This window comes from Plectropomus leopardus, chromosome 20, assembly GCF_026936395.1.
Source record: "Plectropomus leopardus strain MGB_pleo_1.0 chromosome 20, ASM2693639v1, whole genome shotgun sequence".
NCBI classification, from domain to species: domain Eukaryota; kingdom Metazoa; phylum Chordata; class Actinopteri; order Perciformes; family Serranidae; genus Plectropomus; species Plectropomus leopardus.
The window spans coordinates 29,006,055-29,020,177 of NC_142195.1; the positions used below are offsets into that span (position 1 = coordinate 29,006,055).

The 14,123-nt window shown below is 37.3% G+C and overlaps 1 protein-coding gene across 6 annotated transcripts in view; it reads left to right on the plus strand.

Moving 5' to 3' along the window:
* Positions 1–9,374, plus strand: part of scarb1 (scavenger receptor class B, member 1) — a 31,923-nt gene extending 22,549 nt beyond the window's left edge. For 2 of the 6 annotated variants that reach the window (XM_088070855.1, XM_088070854.1), the window contains exons 11-14: positions 523–669; positions 2,705–2,755; positions 4,614–4,684; positions 8,487–9,374. In XM_088070855.1, coding sequence (XP_087926981.1) covers positions 523–669; positions 2,705–2,755; positions 4,614–4,679 — 264 coding nt within the window. In that variant the 3' untranslated portion in view covers positions 4,680–4,684; positions 8,487–9,374. The remainder of the gene's footprint in view (positions 1–522; positions 670–2,704; positions 2,756–4,613; positions 4,685–8,486) is intronic. The other 4 variants (XM_088070860.1, XM_088070859.1, XM_088070857.1 and 1 more) reach the window with 2 other exon arrangements.
* Positions 9,375–14,123: the final 4,749 nt, after the last annotated feature.

Consider the following 14,123-nt stretch of genomic DNA (forward strand, 5'->3'; position numbering starts at 1 on the left):
GCTAAAAAAATCTGTTTTCGTGCTCACTCAAATTTATTTATTTATTTTTTTTCAAATATTTTGATTGAATTTTCTGCAGACATGCAAAGTCAGCGCAGCAAATACAGAACGTGGTAATGTGTCTCTGTCGGACAGAACAGAAAAAAGAACAACTGCCCTTCCCATGGCCCCATGAAATTTAATTTATTTTAATTTGACTTAATTTAATTTAATTCAAAGTAAATACAGTATGATGAGGTTATAATCTGAACCAAAAAAGGTAAATAAAGGCTTCCTTTCTAAAAAGAAACTGGACTTTTCTGTCACAGGGACGTTTCTCAAAACATAAACATTGACAAGACAAAGGTCCATCAGATGGAAACGGCAGCTATTTAAAAAAAAAAAATCAATGCAGAGGTTATCAGCGTGCACGGGGAATTGATTTTTTTCTTCAGAACTGATTCTCTGCATCACAGAGAGACAATCCTAATCTTGTCATAAACCACAACGCATTCTCATTTCCTACTTTTATTTCCTCCTCAGAGCGGCTACATCGACGGCCCCATCCTCAGCACCTTCCACACGAACCTGGTGGTCCTTCCTGCAGTGATGGAGTACATGCAGTACGCCTTCATCGCCCTCGGCCTCGCTACGATAGTCATCGCCGCCCTGATGCACCACAGGCTGAAGGTGAGGCCGCCACACAGCGTGCACGTGCGTGCTCGCTGCTGTTACGCTTCCTTAACTGCATGTGGCATGTCGCAGAGTTACTCATGTTCTCCCAAAAAAAACAGAAAAAGGAGCAGGAGAGACCTCCCTGAGGGAGCTCTGATCTATAGTAAGAGTGGAATAATTTATCTTCAACATATTTAGAGTTTAATCTGATTTTGATTTATGTTGGAGCAACATCAAATGTTTTTGCATTTGCATTTTGTTGGGGACTATTTTCAGCAGCGGATTAATCCACATTTGGTGCTCTAGTGAGTATTCATGTCGGCAGGACGGTTTTTGTGGGACTGATAAAAATATAATCTCTGCTGTGAGTGTTTATCGTAAAGATGAAGTGGCTCAGTGCAATAATAAATCTGCAGTTTGCTTTTATGATAAATAAAATTGATCGTGCTCATACAGGTATAATATCAGGTTGGCAACCTGCTATTTGACAGACATTACATCTGGCTTCTTCCTGTTAAAACCTTATTAAAACCCGACAGGACCAGACAACCAGACTCCAGTCCCGCACTCATAATCAGGAACCCGGAGCTCACTCACAGCAGATGACATTATTGGACGAGAAATGTCCTAAAATTATAAAAACATCCTACAATCCTAGAAATGTCCAAAAAACCTAAAATGTCCTTAAGTCCTAGATATGTCCTCAAATCACAGAAATGTTCTAAAACCCTAGAAATCTCCTAAAATCCTAGAAATGTGCTGACATATGCAAATGTCCCAAAATCCTAGAAATGCTCTAAAATCTTGGAAACATCCTAAAGTCATAGAAATGTGCTAAAATAATAGAAATGTCCAAAAACAAGAGAAACGTCTAAAAATCCAACAAATATCCTAAAGTTCTAGAAACCTCCTGAAAATCTAAGAATTTCCTAAAATCCTCGAAATGTCCCAAAATCTGAAAAAAAGTCTAAAAATAAATTTGTAGAAATCTGCTGAAATCCTAGAAATGTCCTAAAATCTGCGAAATGTCCTAAAATTATAAAAATTATAAATACGTCCTAAATTCGTAGAAATCCGCTGAAATCTTAAAAATCTCCTAAATTCTTAAAATTGCCTCAAGTCCCTAACAATGTTCTAAAATCCTGGAAACATGTATGGGGCCGCTGCGACTGGCCCCTGGCCTCCTCTCACTTTGCAGAAGTGGCCCCCCAAACAAAAACACTGAGTCTCCGTGCTGCAGAAAATGAAGCATTCCTTTTTTAACCCCTTCAGGCAGCTGCTCCTGCTCCTCTGCTGTTTTATATTAATTTGAAACTCCAACAAAAAACTTTTTCTTCCTAAAAACTGGAGCGCTTTTGACGCACTGAACAAAGAGAGCCAAAGTTATGGTGTGTCAGGTGTCGCTCCGGCTGATTGTTTATTGTCGCGCTGACGCGGTAGCAGGACGAGCTCAGCGGTCCTGTGACGTTGTGTCATCCTTGTAGTAAATTTCACGCTGAATTCGAGCGTTTCTGGTTGTTTTGCGTGAGTCAGGACAAGTTTGACCCCTTTAATGATCGAACTCTGGACTCTTACGTACACATTTAGACTTCAGTGTATGTTTTTATTGTGCAAACATAGAAGTGACCGTGCAGAACGCTTTTTCACCAAAAAAGGACAGAAGACACCAGAGTGGCATCAGTCTTCTCTTCCAGCTTTTATCAAAACACAAAATGTTTCTCAAACGGTTCATTAAGAAAATGTCAAGTAGCAGCGCGTCCGTGATGTCTGCGTCATCAGTTTGAGTCAGGTGATGTGTTATGAAACGTGTTTGAAACGGTTCGATGTTGTATAGTATCATAAAGTAGCCAATCATTAAAGTTAATGAGTGTAATCTCAGCCGGCGTCTCACTGTCACAACACCGCTCTAGTTTTTACAGTCTGACCCGATCAGCAGCAGGCGCTCAGTGTCCCATTCAGACCGCCGATACGACCTGTTTTTAAAATTCAGCGCTGGTTCAGGTTTAAATATCGTGATTAAAAGTGGGTTTCAATGTTTTTGTGTTTGCAGAGGTCTCGCACAAATGTGACAAAGATTTCCACAGGATTCGAGAACCCTGGGGTGTGTAAAACTTTGTAACGGACGACGAAAAATGACTCAAGTACCAATAAATAAATAAATAAATACAGAAATGCAAAAAAATAAGAATAAACATAAGGATAGATACAGTTATTTAAAAAAATAAATGCATAAATGTATAAATTTATAAATAAATAGAAAAATAGATAAATACAAGGATACAAGGATTAAATAAATGCTGAAATAAATGAACTATGAAATTATTTATTAAGATAAATAGATTGATGCATTAATAAGAAAAAGTTGATTTTTAACTAGAAATTCATAAATAGATATCTTAAATTTAAATACTTTTTCTATTTTTGTGTGCATGCTGAGGAGATAAAATGTTTATTATTTCAGCATTTATTTATGCATTTATTTCCATCTCAGCGTTTATTTCTTGTTTTATTTAATTATTTTCATATTTATTCATTTATATTTTTATATGTATATTTATTTAGTGGTTCACTGATACATTTTTCGTCCTCAATCCACAATAACATTTGAATCATCCAAATCCAAAGTATTTTGATTTAGATTTTGAACTTTGGTTATCAGCTTGATTTTTGAGTTGTTTTCCTTTAAGATGAATCAGTGCAGAATATTCGCTCGATTTCTTGAAGGTGGTACCGTTATTGTTCACTCAGTTGGGTTTTTAACATGTTTTATCAGATTTCCATCTTCAGCTAGTTGTTAAATGAGTTTAATAGTATATTATTTAAATAGTATATTATATATTTATTCATTTATCTTTATGCCTCAGCGCTGGTGACAGTCTCGGCTGGAGGCATTATGTTTTCTTGTAAACACGATACCTCATGAAAGCCTCATGGGAATTTCTTCAAATTTGGCACAAACATCCACTTGGACTCAAGGATGAGCTGACTAGAATGTGGTGGTTAAAGGTCAAGGTCACTGTGATCTTGCTGCTATCTCATTCCCATAAACCCAATATCTTAAGAATGCGATGAGGGAATTTTAACAAGTTTGGGGCAAACGTCCACTTTGAGTCAAGGATGAACCGATTAGATTTTGGTAGTATTAGGCCAAAGATAAAGGTCACCATGACCTTCTCTTTGCCATTGTTGTAAACACAATATCTCAAGAACACCTCAAGGGAAATGTCTTCAAATTGGCACAAACGTCCACTTATACTCAATGATGAACTGGTCAAGGTCACAGTGACCTTGACTGTTGCATTCTTGTGAATAGGGTATCTCAAGAACACCTTGAGGGAGTTTCTCTAAATTTGACACAAACGTCCATTTAGACTCAACAGTTAACTGACCAGAATTTAGTCAGTTAATTTCCTCTCGTTTGTTCCCTTATGTCTGGCCCCAGTACTCCTGTGTGGGATGGTGGCTGTTTATAGTTGGTCCAGGTCTTGTGTTTTCTGGAGGAACAGAAAGAAGAACCTGCCTTCATTATGTTGCATTTGTTGATGCGTCTCTTAAGTCTGATTCAATTTCAAGCCCTTTTTCTGTATAACAGATTTCAAATTCCAACTTTTCTCTGCTTTTTTATCTCATTCAGTTCTGTTGCATGATAATCAGTCCATTTAAAAAAGCCGCAGAAGCCAATTAACAGGATGCCTTCACATTTAATTGTCAATGATGATGTTAAAAAGACTAAAGGTGAACTAACCAATCGCACGTCGTCTTAATTAACTGCATGAACGAATCAACCGTCACCAGAAAATTCTCCTTGCATGAATATCTCTGCACATACTTCATTTGAAAGAAAACCAAATGCTGCGCGGTTTTCGACCACGCAACCGCTTCAATCCAACCCGAACCTACTCGTAATCAGTTGTGTTATCTGATTGGCTGATGTTTGAGACAATTTGGTCGTCTTTTAGGCCTCCGATAAAGAGCGGGTAAAAGACGCACACGCCCACGAAACAAAGGAGAAATGTATCAAATAATTCAGGTGGGTGCACACAAAACGGCATACACATGTATATAAATGAACTCATGCATTTTGTTCAGTTGTTGCTACAAAGACGACCAAACGGAGAATTAAGAGTTCGGTTTAACAGCATGTGTTTATATGTGCAGTGGCTCCTTTTTTATTAATTTTAACTTTTGAAATATTTATTTATCATTCAAATTGATTTATTCATTTTTTTATATTTGTTTATTTATTTTTAAGATGTATAGTGATTCCTTTTTTTAATTTTAACTTTTGAAATATTTATTTGTCATTTAAATTTATTCATTCATTTTTTTTTACATTTGTTTATTTATTTTTAATATGTGTGTTCCTTTTTTTTAATTTAATCTTTTAAAAAATATTTTTAATTTTTTTTATTCCTTTAGTCATTCATTTATTTTGTTATTTTTATTTATTTATTTTTTTAAATGTGTAGTAGTTCCAAGCTCACTGACGAGGTTGTGATCAAAGTTGTAGAAACTGCTCAGTGAGTCAGTAAAGTTATAGAAACCGTTGATGTCCACACTGTCGTGGCCTGCAGGTTGAAACATGAAAGCAGCTTTCATTTTTGGGGTTTCACACCTCAGTTTATGATTACTGACTTTGTGTAAAATCCTGAGTCAGGCACTTTTTGAATCATCCCAGAAACTTCCCATCGTTTGATGCACTGAAGTTCATTGAATGACGTGCGTGTTTACTGTGTGGCCAAACAGTGATGTAGCAGTGCGCGTCATATGAAACTGAATTTATTGTGCTCGTATAAGCGTAATATCAGGTTTGCAACCTGCTATTAAGCAGACCACGTCTGGCTTCTGCCTCTTGACTCATCATGAGATTGTTTGCGTGGAAAAAGTGTGAGAATACGTTCTGCGAACACCCACGAATACCAAAACCAGTAAAACAGCCATGCAAGTCGTGTTTTGTCCAAACAGACCTGGAGTCATGATGAGGACACTAAAGTTCACTCACAGAGATCTTAAATGATAGAGCAGAAAAAAAATTATATTTCTTGCTCCTGAGTGAAACTTGAAGAAATGATATTCTTAATTGTGGTTATTATAAGTTAGTTATTAATTGTCAGAACGTGACAACATTTTACAACTCTGAGGTAGACTCAGAATAATAATAATTAAAATAATGTTAATAAATAAAATAGTACACAGATAAAGAAATAAAGTGCATTTATTTTTATATTAAAAATATGCAAGTAAGTATTAAAAAGTTAAAAACACTCAAAAGTAACTCACGAAGATCAGCGCTAAAACAAACGCGCCGTCAAAGTGACTTTATTAGCATCTTCAGAGATTTCGGGGTTACTAAAGTGCACTGAAGTATTAAATCCCAAATCTGAGCCACGTTTTATTGGTCCTTCAAAGTGCCCTTGATGGCTTCCTCTTGGCATCAGAGGATTTCCTGCCGCCATCAAAAGTGACTTTCATTTGTCTAAAAAAAACTGAAGTGACCTTACTAAGCCTTTTCCTAAAGCGCCGCCTAGACTTCCGCTCTGTTTCAGTGTTCGTGCAGATTCACCGCCGTCCCAAAGGTGGAAGTGAGTTATTAAACCCTCCGACGGTGCTTCTGTGGTCGTCATGACGACGCTCGCACAGATCTGCGCAGCTGCTCTTAACAATGAAACCTGCTCAAATCAATATAGACCTTTGAAATTATTGCCATAAAGACGTTAACATGTTAAATGCTACATTGTATTTAGGATCAAATATTCTCGTCTTGGTCGTCTCGATAAGACGGTAGCTGTGTGTATTTTATTGTAAAGTTTTGTATATTTGCAAAAAAACAAGCAAATTACAAACAACAGAGTGAAAAATAAGATGTTTTAAAAAGAAAAAGGAAAGAAATGTAAACTTATATTCCATTTTATGTTATTTATTTATTTAATTTTTATTTATAAATGTATTCATTTATTATTTTTAAGTTTCAACTGCACATAAAAAATGCACAACAATATACAAATATACATCCCCTCATACAGTCACACACTCCCACAGGAAAATAAAATAAAATGGACAATTACAATAATATTAAAATAATAGTAACAGATTACAAATCAACAGAAAAATACATAATTATTAATAATAATAATAATAATAATAATTTATTGATATTGAGCTAAGAGTCTGAAATAAAGTTCATTGAAATAATAAATAAATAAATGAAACAAATAACAAATATCAGAGTAATAAAATAAAATGAGATGAACTAAAATAGTGGGAGTGGGTAGATTTCGGTTTTGCAAAGGCCCGTAGACTCTCGCAGAGCTGATGGAGAGTCAGAGCTGTTGGTCACTGCAGGTGTCTATCGCCCACAGTGTGTTGCGGTTTTGTATTTGTTGTAAGAAAATAGATCCATGTTTAGGTTGCAATAATGCACATCATTTCAGGTTGTTTACCTCAGACGAAGGAGAAGATGAACCCGCAGCAATAACAGTTATGATACTGATCACAAACAGAAATTTCTAAATTAGAAGCTGATGCAGCTAATTACTGAGATTTATTGCAGTTATCTGCAGAAGACGCCTCACTGAGAGGAGTCTGCAGGTTCTCATGACTATTTGTAAAAAAGCTGTATAAATCCAAGCCTACAGCTGGACGTTGATCCAGTTTTAAAAGTGCACGAGGGCGGCTTCGTTCCATTTTAATCCCCCGTTTCCTCCGCTGTCTCTCTGCTCCTCGAGTGGCCTCCGTTTAACCTGTGCTGTTATGTAATACTGCGCGCTGAGGGGAAGTGAGAAATTAGAGCTACTAATGAACCACAGCCACAGTTTCTCACTGTCAGATTTAAGGCTCAGACACACTAAAGCGACATCAGAGAACTTATGATGACGAAGGCCGAATTTTGCGTCCCCTCACGTCACCTGTGCTTGTGTCTTGTGCACTCGAGCGAACCACGACAACAGCTGACAGCCAATTCAGACAAAGAAAAAGACCAAAAACAACAGCAGCAATAAAACCACAAAAAGAAGTAAATAAGAATAAGTATTTCAACATACTGACTTTGCTGAAAAATACAAAGAAATAGACCAGAAACAACAAACAAAAGCAGTAAAACCACAAATAAAAGTACATAAAAATAAATAATTCAACATGTTGAATTTTCTCAGAAATGTCCGACAAAGGCTGACGAGTGCCAACAATGTGGGACGCACCGCAAAAATTGGGGCAGCAGACGCTCACTGACGGCTGGCCAATAGCTGATTGTTGGTTTGGTGTGTCAGGGCCCTTAAATTTCTTGTAATTTATTTATTTAAGAAGCCATGATGCACAGTATTTCAAATTTAAACAAATGTGAGTGTGCTCCTGAGTTAGCTGGGAGCTATTTTTCTTTTTATTGAAAGTCCCTTGTGTGATGTTAAAATGCGTCCTAAAATAAAAAAAATTTAATAAAAAACTTTATGAAGATACAAGGCGTACATACTTGTCGTGGGTTTTGAGTAATGCATCTCAAAAAATATTTCTTTATCTGCCAAACATGGAAAATTTCATTTAGATTCAAAAATGGGAAACCATTAATGCAATATCAACCTCTGAGCTCATCAGCAACAGTGAATTTAATGGAAAGAGGAGTTCCTGTATTTATGACAGTACTGAAAAACACACCTTCAAGACTTCTAAATACTTTTGTGTACTATGGTACTGTAAGTACTGCAAGTGATGCAGAATTCATGGTACTATCTGCGGCTGCGCTCCATTATTTTTTAGCTGCTTCGTGACAATTTCTATTTTTTAACCAGATGGCATTTTTCACCAAAAACTGTCTAATGCTCGCTTTTGTTCTGACACAGAGGAGTAAATGTGAAGGTGGCACCACATCAGATGGACACACGAGCACTTCGACCGAAGAGAAAGACCCTCTACTACGAGACGACATGGACTGACGCACACATAAACACACTCACACACACCGTTGTGCACTCTCCGACGTGCCGACGTTGCTCGAGCATCTTGACCTGAAACTCTGACGCACGGTGCTCTGCTTTGCATATTTCAATAAGACTTGTGCCATATTTTACTATCCTGTAAAGTTTATGACGCTCTCGGACTCAAAGACTCACTCTCACTGGTTTTAGTGTGTTTGTGTCGAGGCTGCCGGGGTTGAGACTGTTTCGTGTCTTTAAGACCGAACGACTGAAGATGCTCTGTCATTTAAAACCACTTTTTTTTTTTTTTTTTACAAACAAAAAAAAGAAATTTCCAGTGTGTTCATTTTTGCTCTGCTCCGTGTTCGACGATCACCAGCCGTTGATCTGAAACATTTTATAGTTTTATCACATCATCAGTAGACAGTTACTGTGGTGGCTATTTTTTACTGTGATTTTTAAAAAAATGTTTCTGCATCAACAAGGGAACTAAACGGGCGGAGACTGTCAGGTGTACTGTATTTCACAACCATTGTGCCTTTATCAGGGAGGAAACCTCTTTATTCAGCTTACCTCCGGGTCCTGTTATTTCACGTGCACTGTAGGAGTTTGAACTGAAGATTCAAACACTCCTCTGTCAACCAGTGAGCTGAGCAGTGCGCACGCATTCCTATTTGTATACTACTGTCTTCTGTATGGGTGTGAATGTATGTTTTTGATGCAGTTTGGTGTCAAATGCCTCCTTTATTATAAATAAGTGAATGAATGAAGAGAAACGTGGAGGTAATAAATGTTTCTTTGTTTAAAATCCTATTAATGAACCTGTGATCTATTTGTTCTTATAGTGTTTTTAGGTTGTCCAGCTGTTTATTTCATCTTCCTGAAGGTGATATCTCAAGAACACCTTATGGGAGTATGTTTTTTTTTTTAAGATTTGGCACAAACGTCCACTTTGACTCGATCTGAATTGATTAGATTTTGGTGGACAAAGGTCACTTTGACTTTGAGTCTGTGACATTCTTGTTAACTTGATATTTCAAGAAGGCCCTTAGGAGCTTTCTCAAGTTTGGCACAAACGTCCGCTTGGACTCGATCTGAATTGATTAGATTTTGGTCGTCAAAGGTCACTTTGACTTTGAGTCTGTGACATTCTTGTTAACTTGATATTTCAAGAAGGCCCTTAGGAGCTTTCGCAAATTTGGCACAAACGTCCACTTGGACTTGATCTGAATTGATTAGATTTTGGTGGTCAAAGGTCACTTTGACTTTGAGTCAATGACATTCTCGTTAATGTGATATCTCAAGAAGGCCCTTAGGGAATTCCTTCAAATTTGGCACAAACGTCCGCTGTGAATCAAGGATGAACTGATTAAATATTGGTAGTATCAGGTCAAAGGTCAAGGTCATTGTGACCTGGTCTGTCTCATTCTTGTGAACGTGATATCTTAAGAAGGCCTTAAAGGAATTTCTTCAAATTTGGCACAAACGTTTTTTTCTGAGTCAAAGATGATTCCATAAGATTTTGGTGGTATTAATTCAGATCAAGATCAAATTCACTGTGACCTTGTCTGTCTCATTTTCGTAAATGTGATATCTCAAGAACACCTTGAGGGATTTTTTTTTCAAATTTGGCACAAACATTCACTTGGACTCAACAATTACCTAATTACAATTTGGTGGTCAAAGGTCATTGTGACATTGTCTTTCTCATTCTCTTGAAAATGGTATCTCAAGAACGGTTTCAGGAAGTTTCCTTAAATTTGGCACTAACGTCCACATGGATTTAAGAAAGTACTGAATGTACTGTCACAGTGACCTCATAAAACATGTTTTAGGCCACAACCAAATAATTAATATGCTAATTATGACAGAATTTCATGCAAAGGTCTAATAGCATAAATTGTGTGTGATTTTATATTATATTGATTTTATATCCAAAAAATCTTCTTCACTGTGACATAATGTTTTGCAAAAACACTTTTCTGGCCATAACGTTATAATTTAGGAACAGAGGGGGAGACATTTGGTCGGATACTAAATTGGCGACACAAATCTTGGGTGTCTACCCAGAAACTGAGCTGATTGTCGAGATCTTCTGTGTTGCTGTGGGGAGATGACTTCATCTAGCACCATCACATTAATATTTCAGTCGCTCCAATACCTTAATGTATGACCAAATAGAGCGCTGATGTTTTTTGTTTTTTTGTTTTTGTAGGGTGATAATCTTCACAAATGCATTCGCTAGAAGTAAAAAGCTGAGGCTATAAACAAACTACACTGCACTACAGCTGCCCTTTTTAACACGTGAAAGCTAAAATTTGAGTCGTGTTTTTATCGACTTATTTTATGTTGTAGACTGAATTGCAGACATCCAACCAAAATGCTGTTAGTAAGTTCAGCAGGAGATCTGTGTGACATAACCAGCTGCCTGTTATTCTCCACTAAGCTCTCCAGAGGACGACATATAGACTTGCAGCGTAAAAAAACAAATGTTGGGGGGGGGGGTCGGGAGGTCACGCTTCTCAAAACAGTTCTTATATGAAGAGGCCTTTGGTCTTGTTAAGTGTTGCACGGTCCCCTGGCTGAAAGGGGTCCAGTCAAAACCAGCTGCAGGAGTTCCTGAGGGTTTACATTACTGGGATGAGTTCACGTTATTTCCATAGGCTTCTAACACTTACCTAATGCAGGCGAGGAGAAGAAAATGTTCAGTCAAATAAGATTTCTCCTCTGCTCTAATCTTGGCGAATGAAGAAAATACAGCATATAGTCAGAGTGTAACCAAATATATTCACTCAAGTACAAATTTAAAGTACTTTTACATTACTTGCATTTTCTTTCTGCCTAACTTTAGACTTCTCCTCCGCTACATCTCCGAGGTGTTTGTGATAAACTGAAAAATGAATTGAAATAAATAAATAAATTAGCTTAAATAATAAAATTAAAAAGAATAATAATAACTATTCATGTAGCTCTTTTAAAAAGTTTACAAAGTGCTTTGACAAACAAAGAAAAGCAGTAAAGACATCATGACGGCAACTCGTGTTAAAAAATAACGTTAACAATGTTAGTATACTGGCCTGGCATGCTTTAGTTCAAAGTTTGCTTGCTTGCTGCAGTTTATAGATGCAGATACTAAAATGTGTCACTACTAAAAATAAATGAGAGCCACTAGAAACCAAAAAATGTCAATTGTTGACATTGTTTCCATGCTTTCTGCCATTTCTGCTGCCCTGAAACGTCACACAAACGTCACAACTCGGTCACTTGGGTATTATCGAAATTTCCCTCTTGTAATTACGACTTTGGAGGGCTGTTCATGTGCTCATAACTCGTAAACAAGGTAAATACGACATTTATGAGGAACATATGAAGGAAGCAAAACACTGGTCTCCTTGGTGAAAGTCCTGTGTTTGTTGTTCACCGCCCCAACCTGCTCCATCGCTCGTACTTTCACTGTTTTTACTAGCCTACTCACTTCTTTACTCCCACCAGCGCATTAATTATGTGATTGCACCCTTCCCGATAACAAAGGTTATATACAAATTGCTGGCACATGATTATGTGTTTTGTATACGAGTTCTGGTCTGATGAACAGGCATCCTTCAAGTTCACAATATATAGTTTTAAAAAAGAGTGGCCCGAGGAAAGTCCCTTGTGGGATCCCGCAACTTATAGTTTAACCTTCGTAAAAAAGAAATTTAAAAAAATCCCACTGACATCCACTATGTGTGTCTTTCCAGAGAAGAATTAAGTCATTTAAAAGCCAGCATGCTAAAGGATGGGCTGCAGCTTGAACAGCATGATCTATAGTTTGAGAGGCCTTTTGAAGGTCGAAACCAGTTCAGTCTGCCCACATCCTCCTCCTTTCTGATGCAGTATGTTAAATATAAAGGCCAGGTTTCAGTGGGGTGGTATTTCTTTCAGAGGAGTGGGTTTGGGTCTGTATAGGAACCCTGTGGATTTCCTTATGGATTTTTTTTCAGAGGGGTTTTTAAATAGTAAATTACTTCCTACCACAAACTAAGGGCCATGATGGCCAACACAGATGGGATGGAAAACTAAAACCCAAGCTCTTTTCTTTCAGAAAACTGCAAAAGAAAGATTAAAGGTGTACATTTAAACGTAACATGTTTATAGTGAATGAAAAGGTTGAACGACTAATCCTTCAGCATTCAAAACTGGGCTTTTGCTTTTGTAAAGTCTCAAAGTTGCAAGGCTTTATTTTCATAACTATCAATCAGCACCATTCGCTAAAGAGCCAGTCTACTGATTTTAACAGTAAAGTTCATTTATATAGTATGTCTGGCCTCCGATAGGGTGCCAGGTGGCCTCCCAAATATTTTCTAATTCACAATGAAAATAGTGATTTACAATGGGAATTGTTTTTGTACTTTTAGTATACATAAGGTGCCAGAGTGCATAAAACTGCATCAAAATAGATCAAAAAAAGTGCCAGCAGGATCCTCCACACCCCCGACAGAGGTCCTAGCTAAGATCCTAAAGTCCGAGAAACATCCTAAAAGCTGAGAAATATCCAAAAATCCTAGAAATAGCCAGAAATCCTAGAAACGTCCTAAAATATGACAAATGTCCTTAAGTCCCAGAAATTACCTAAAATCGGTTAAATGTCCTTAAATCCTAGAAACATCCTTAAATCTGACAAACATACTAAAATCCTAGAAACGTCCTTAAATCTGAGAAATGTCCTTAAATCCCAGAAACATGTATAGGGCTGCTCTGACTGTTATAATGTCTTTTGACTCTCCTGGAGCTATATCAAGTCTGAAAAAAATAATCATGTTTGTTAGTTAGTTTGTTTGTATGTTAGTTTGGTTTTGGGGACATGTGAACTGCAGCAGTCACCCTAGAATGTATGTGTAAATATCTGCTACTGTGACAAGCTTATATTTAAAGTAACAAGACAACAGGAAAGACTTTGACTTGTGTCTCTGAGACAACACAAGATAAAGGCTGCAGCGCAGATAAAGAGGTCAAATTCCTCTGCATTCAAATCAGAGGATTACCTCAATCACTATCACACACAACACGGGAGGCGGACAGGTGAGGCGTGAAAATGACTGGATTACAAGTGATAGCCTGCAATACTGCAAGGACAAAACGGCTGATTCCTCTTTTTGGAACTACAGGCAAAGTGCTGTAGGGAGTTTGGATTTCAGTCTAAAACACAGAGCTCGAAGATTTGTATCGTACTCCCAGAGCGCCAAGCACTTAATGCAATCTGTACAATGAGTTCAGTGTGAAGGCAGATCTTATAGACATTGATGTAATCAGAAGTACACGGGCCAAAGGGAGGCTGAACACATGGATCCAGTTAATCACTCATAATGTGGACCAACTGTGGTAACGTCCATTATATATGACTTCACGGTATAGCAACACCATGTCGTATCTCTACGCTCTGAACTCTGCGTGACATCTTCCTTAAATACATGTGGCAGAAGTATCTAAGAGTCCTTTTCTTTAGTAAACGTAGTACTACCATACCATGAAAGAACTCAGAACAGCGATTCAACATCTTACTTAAGTGAAGTATGTAAGTAG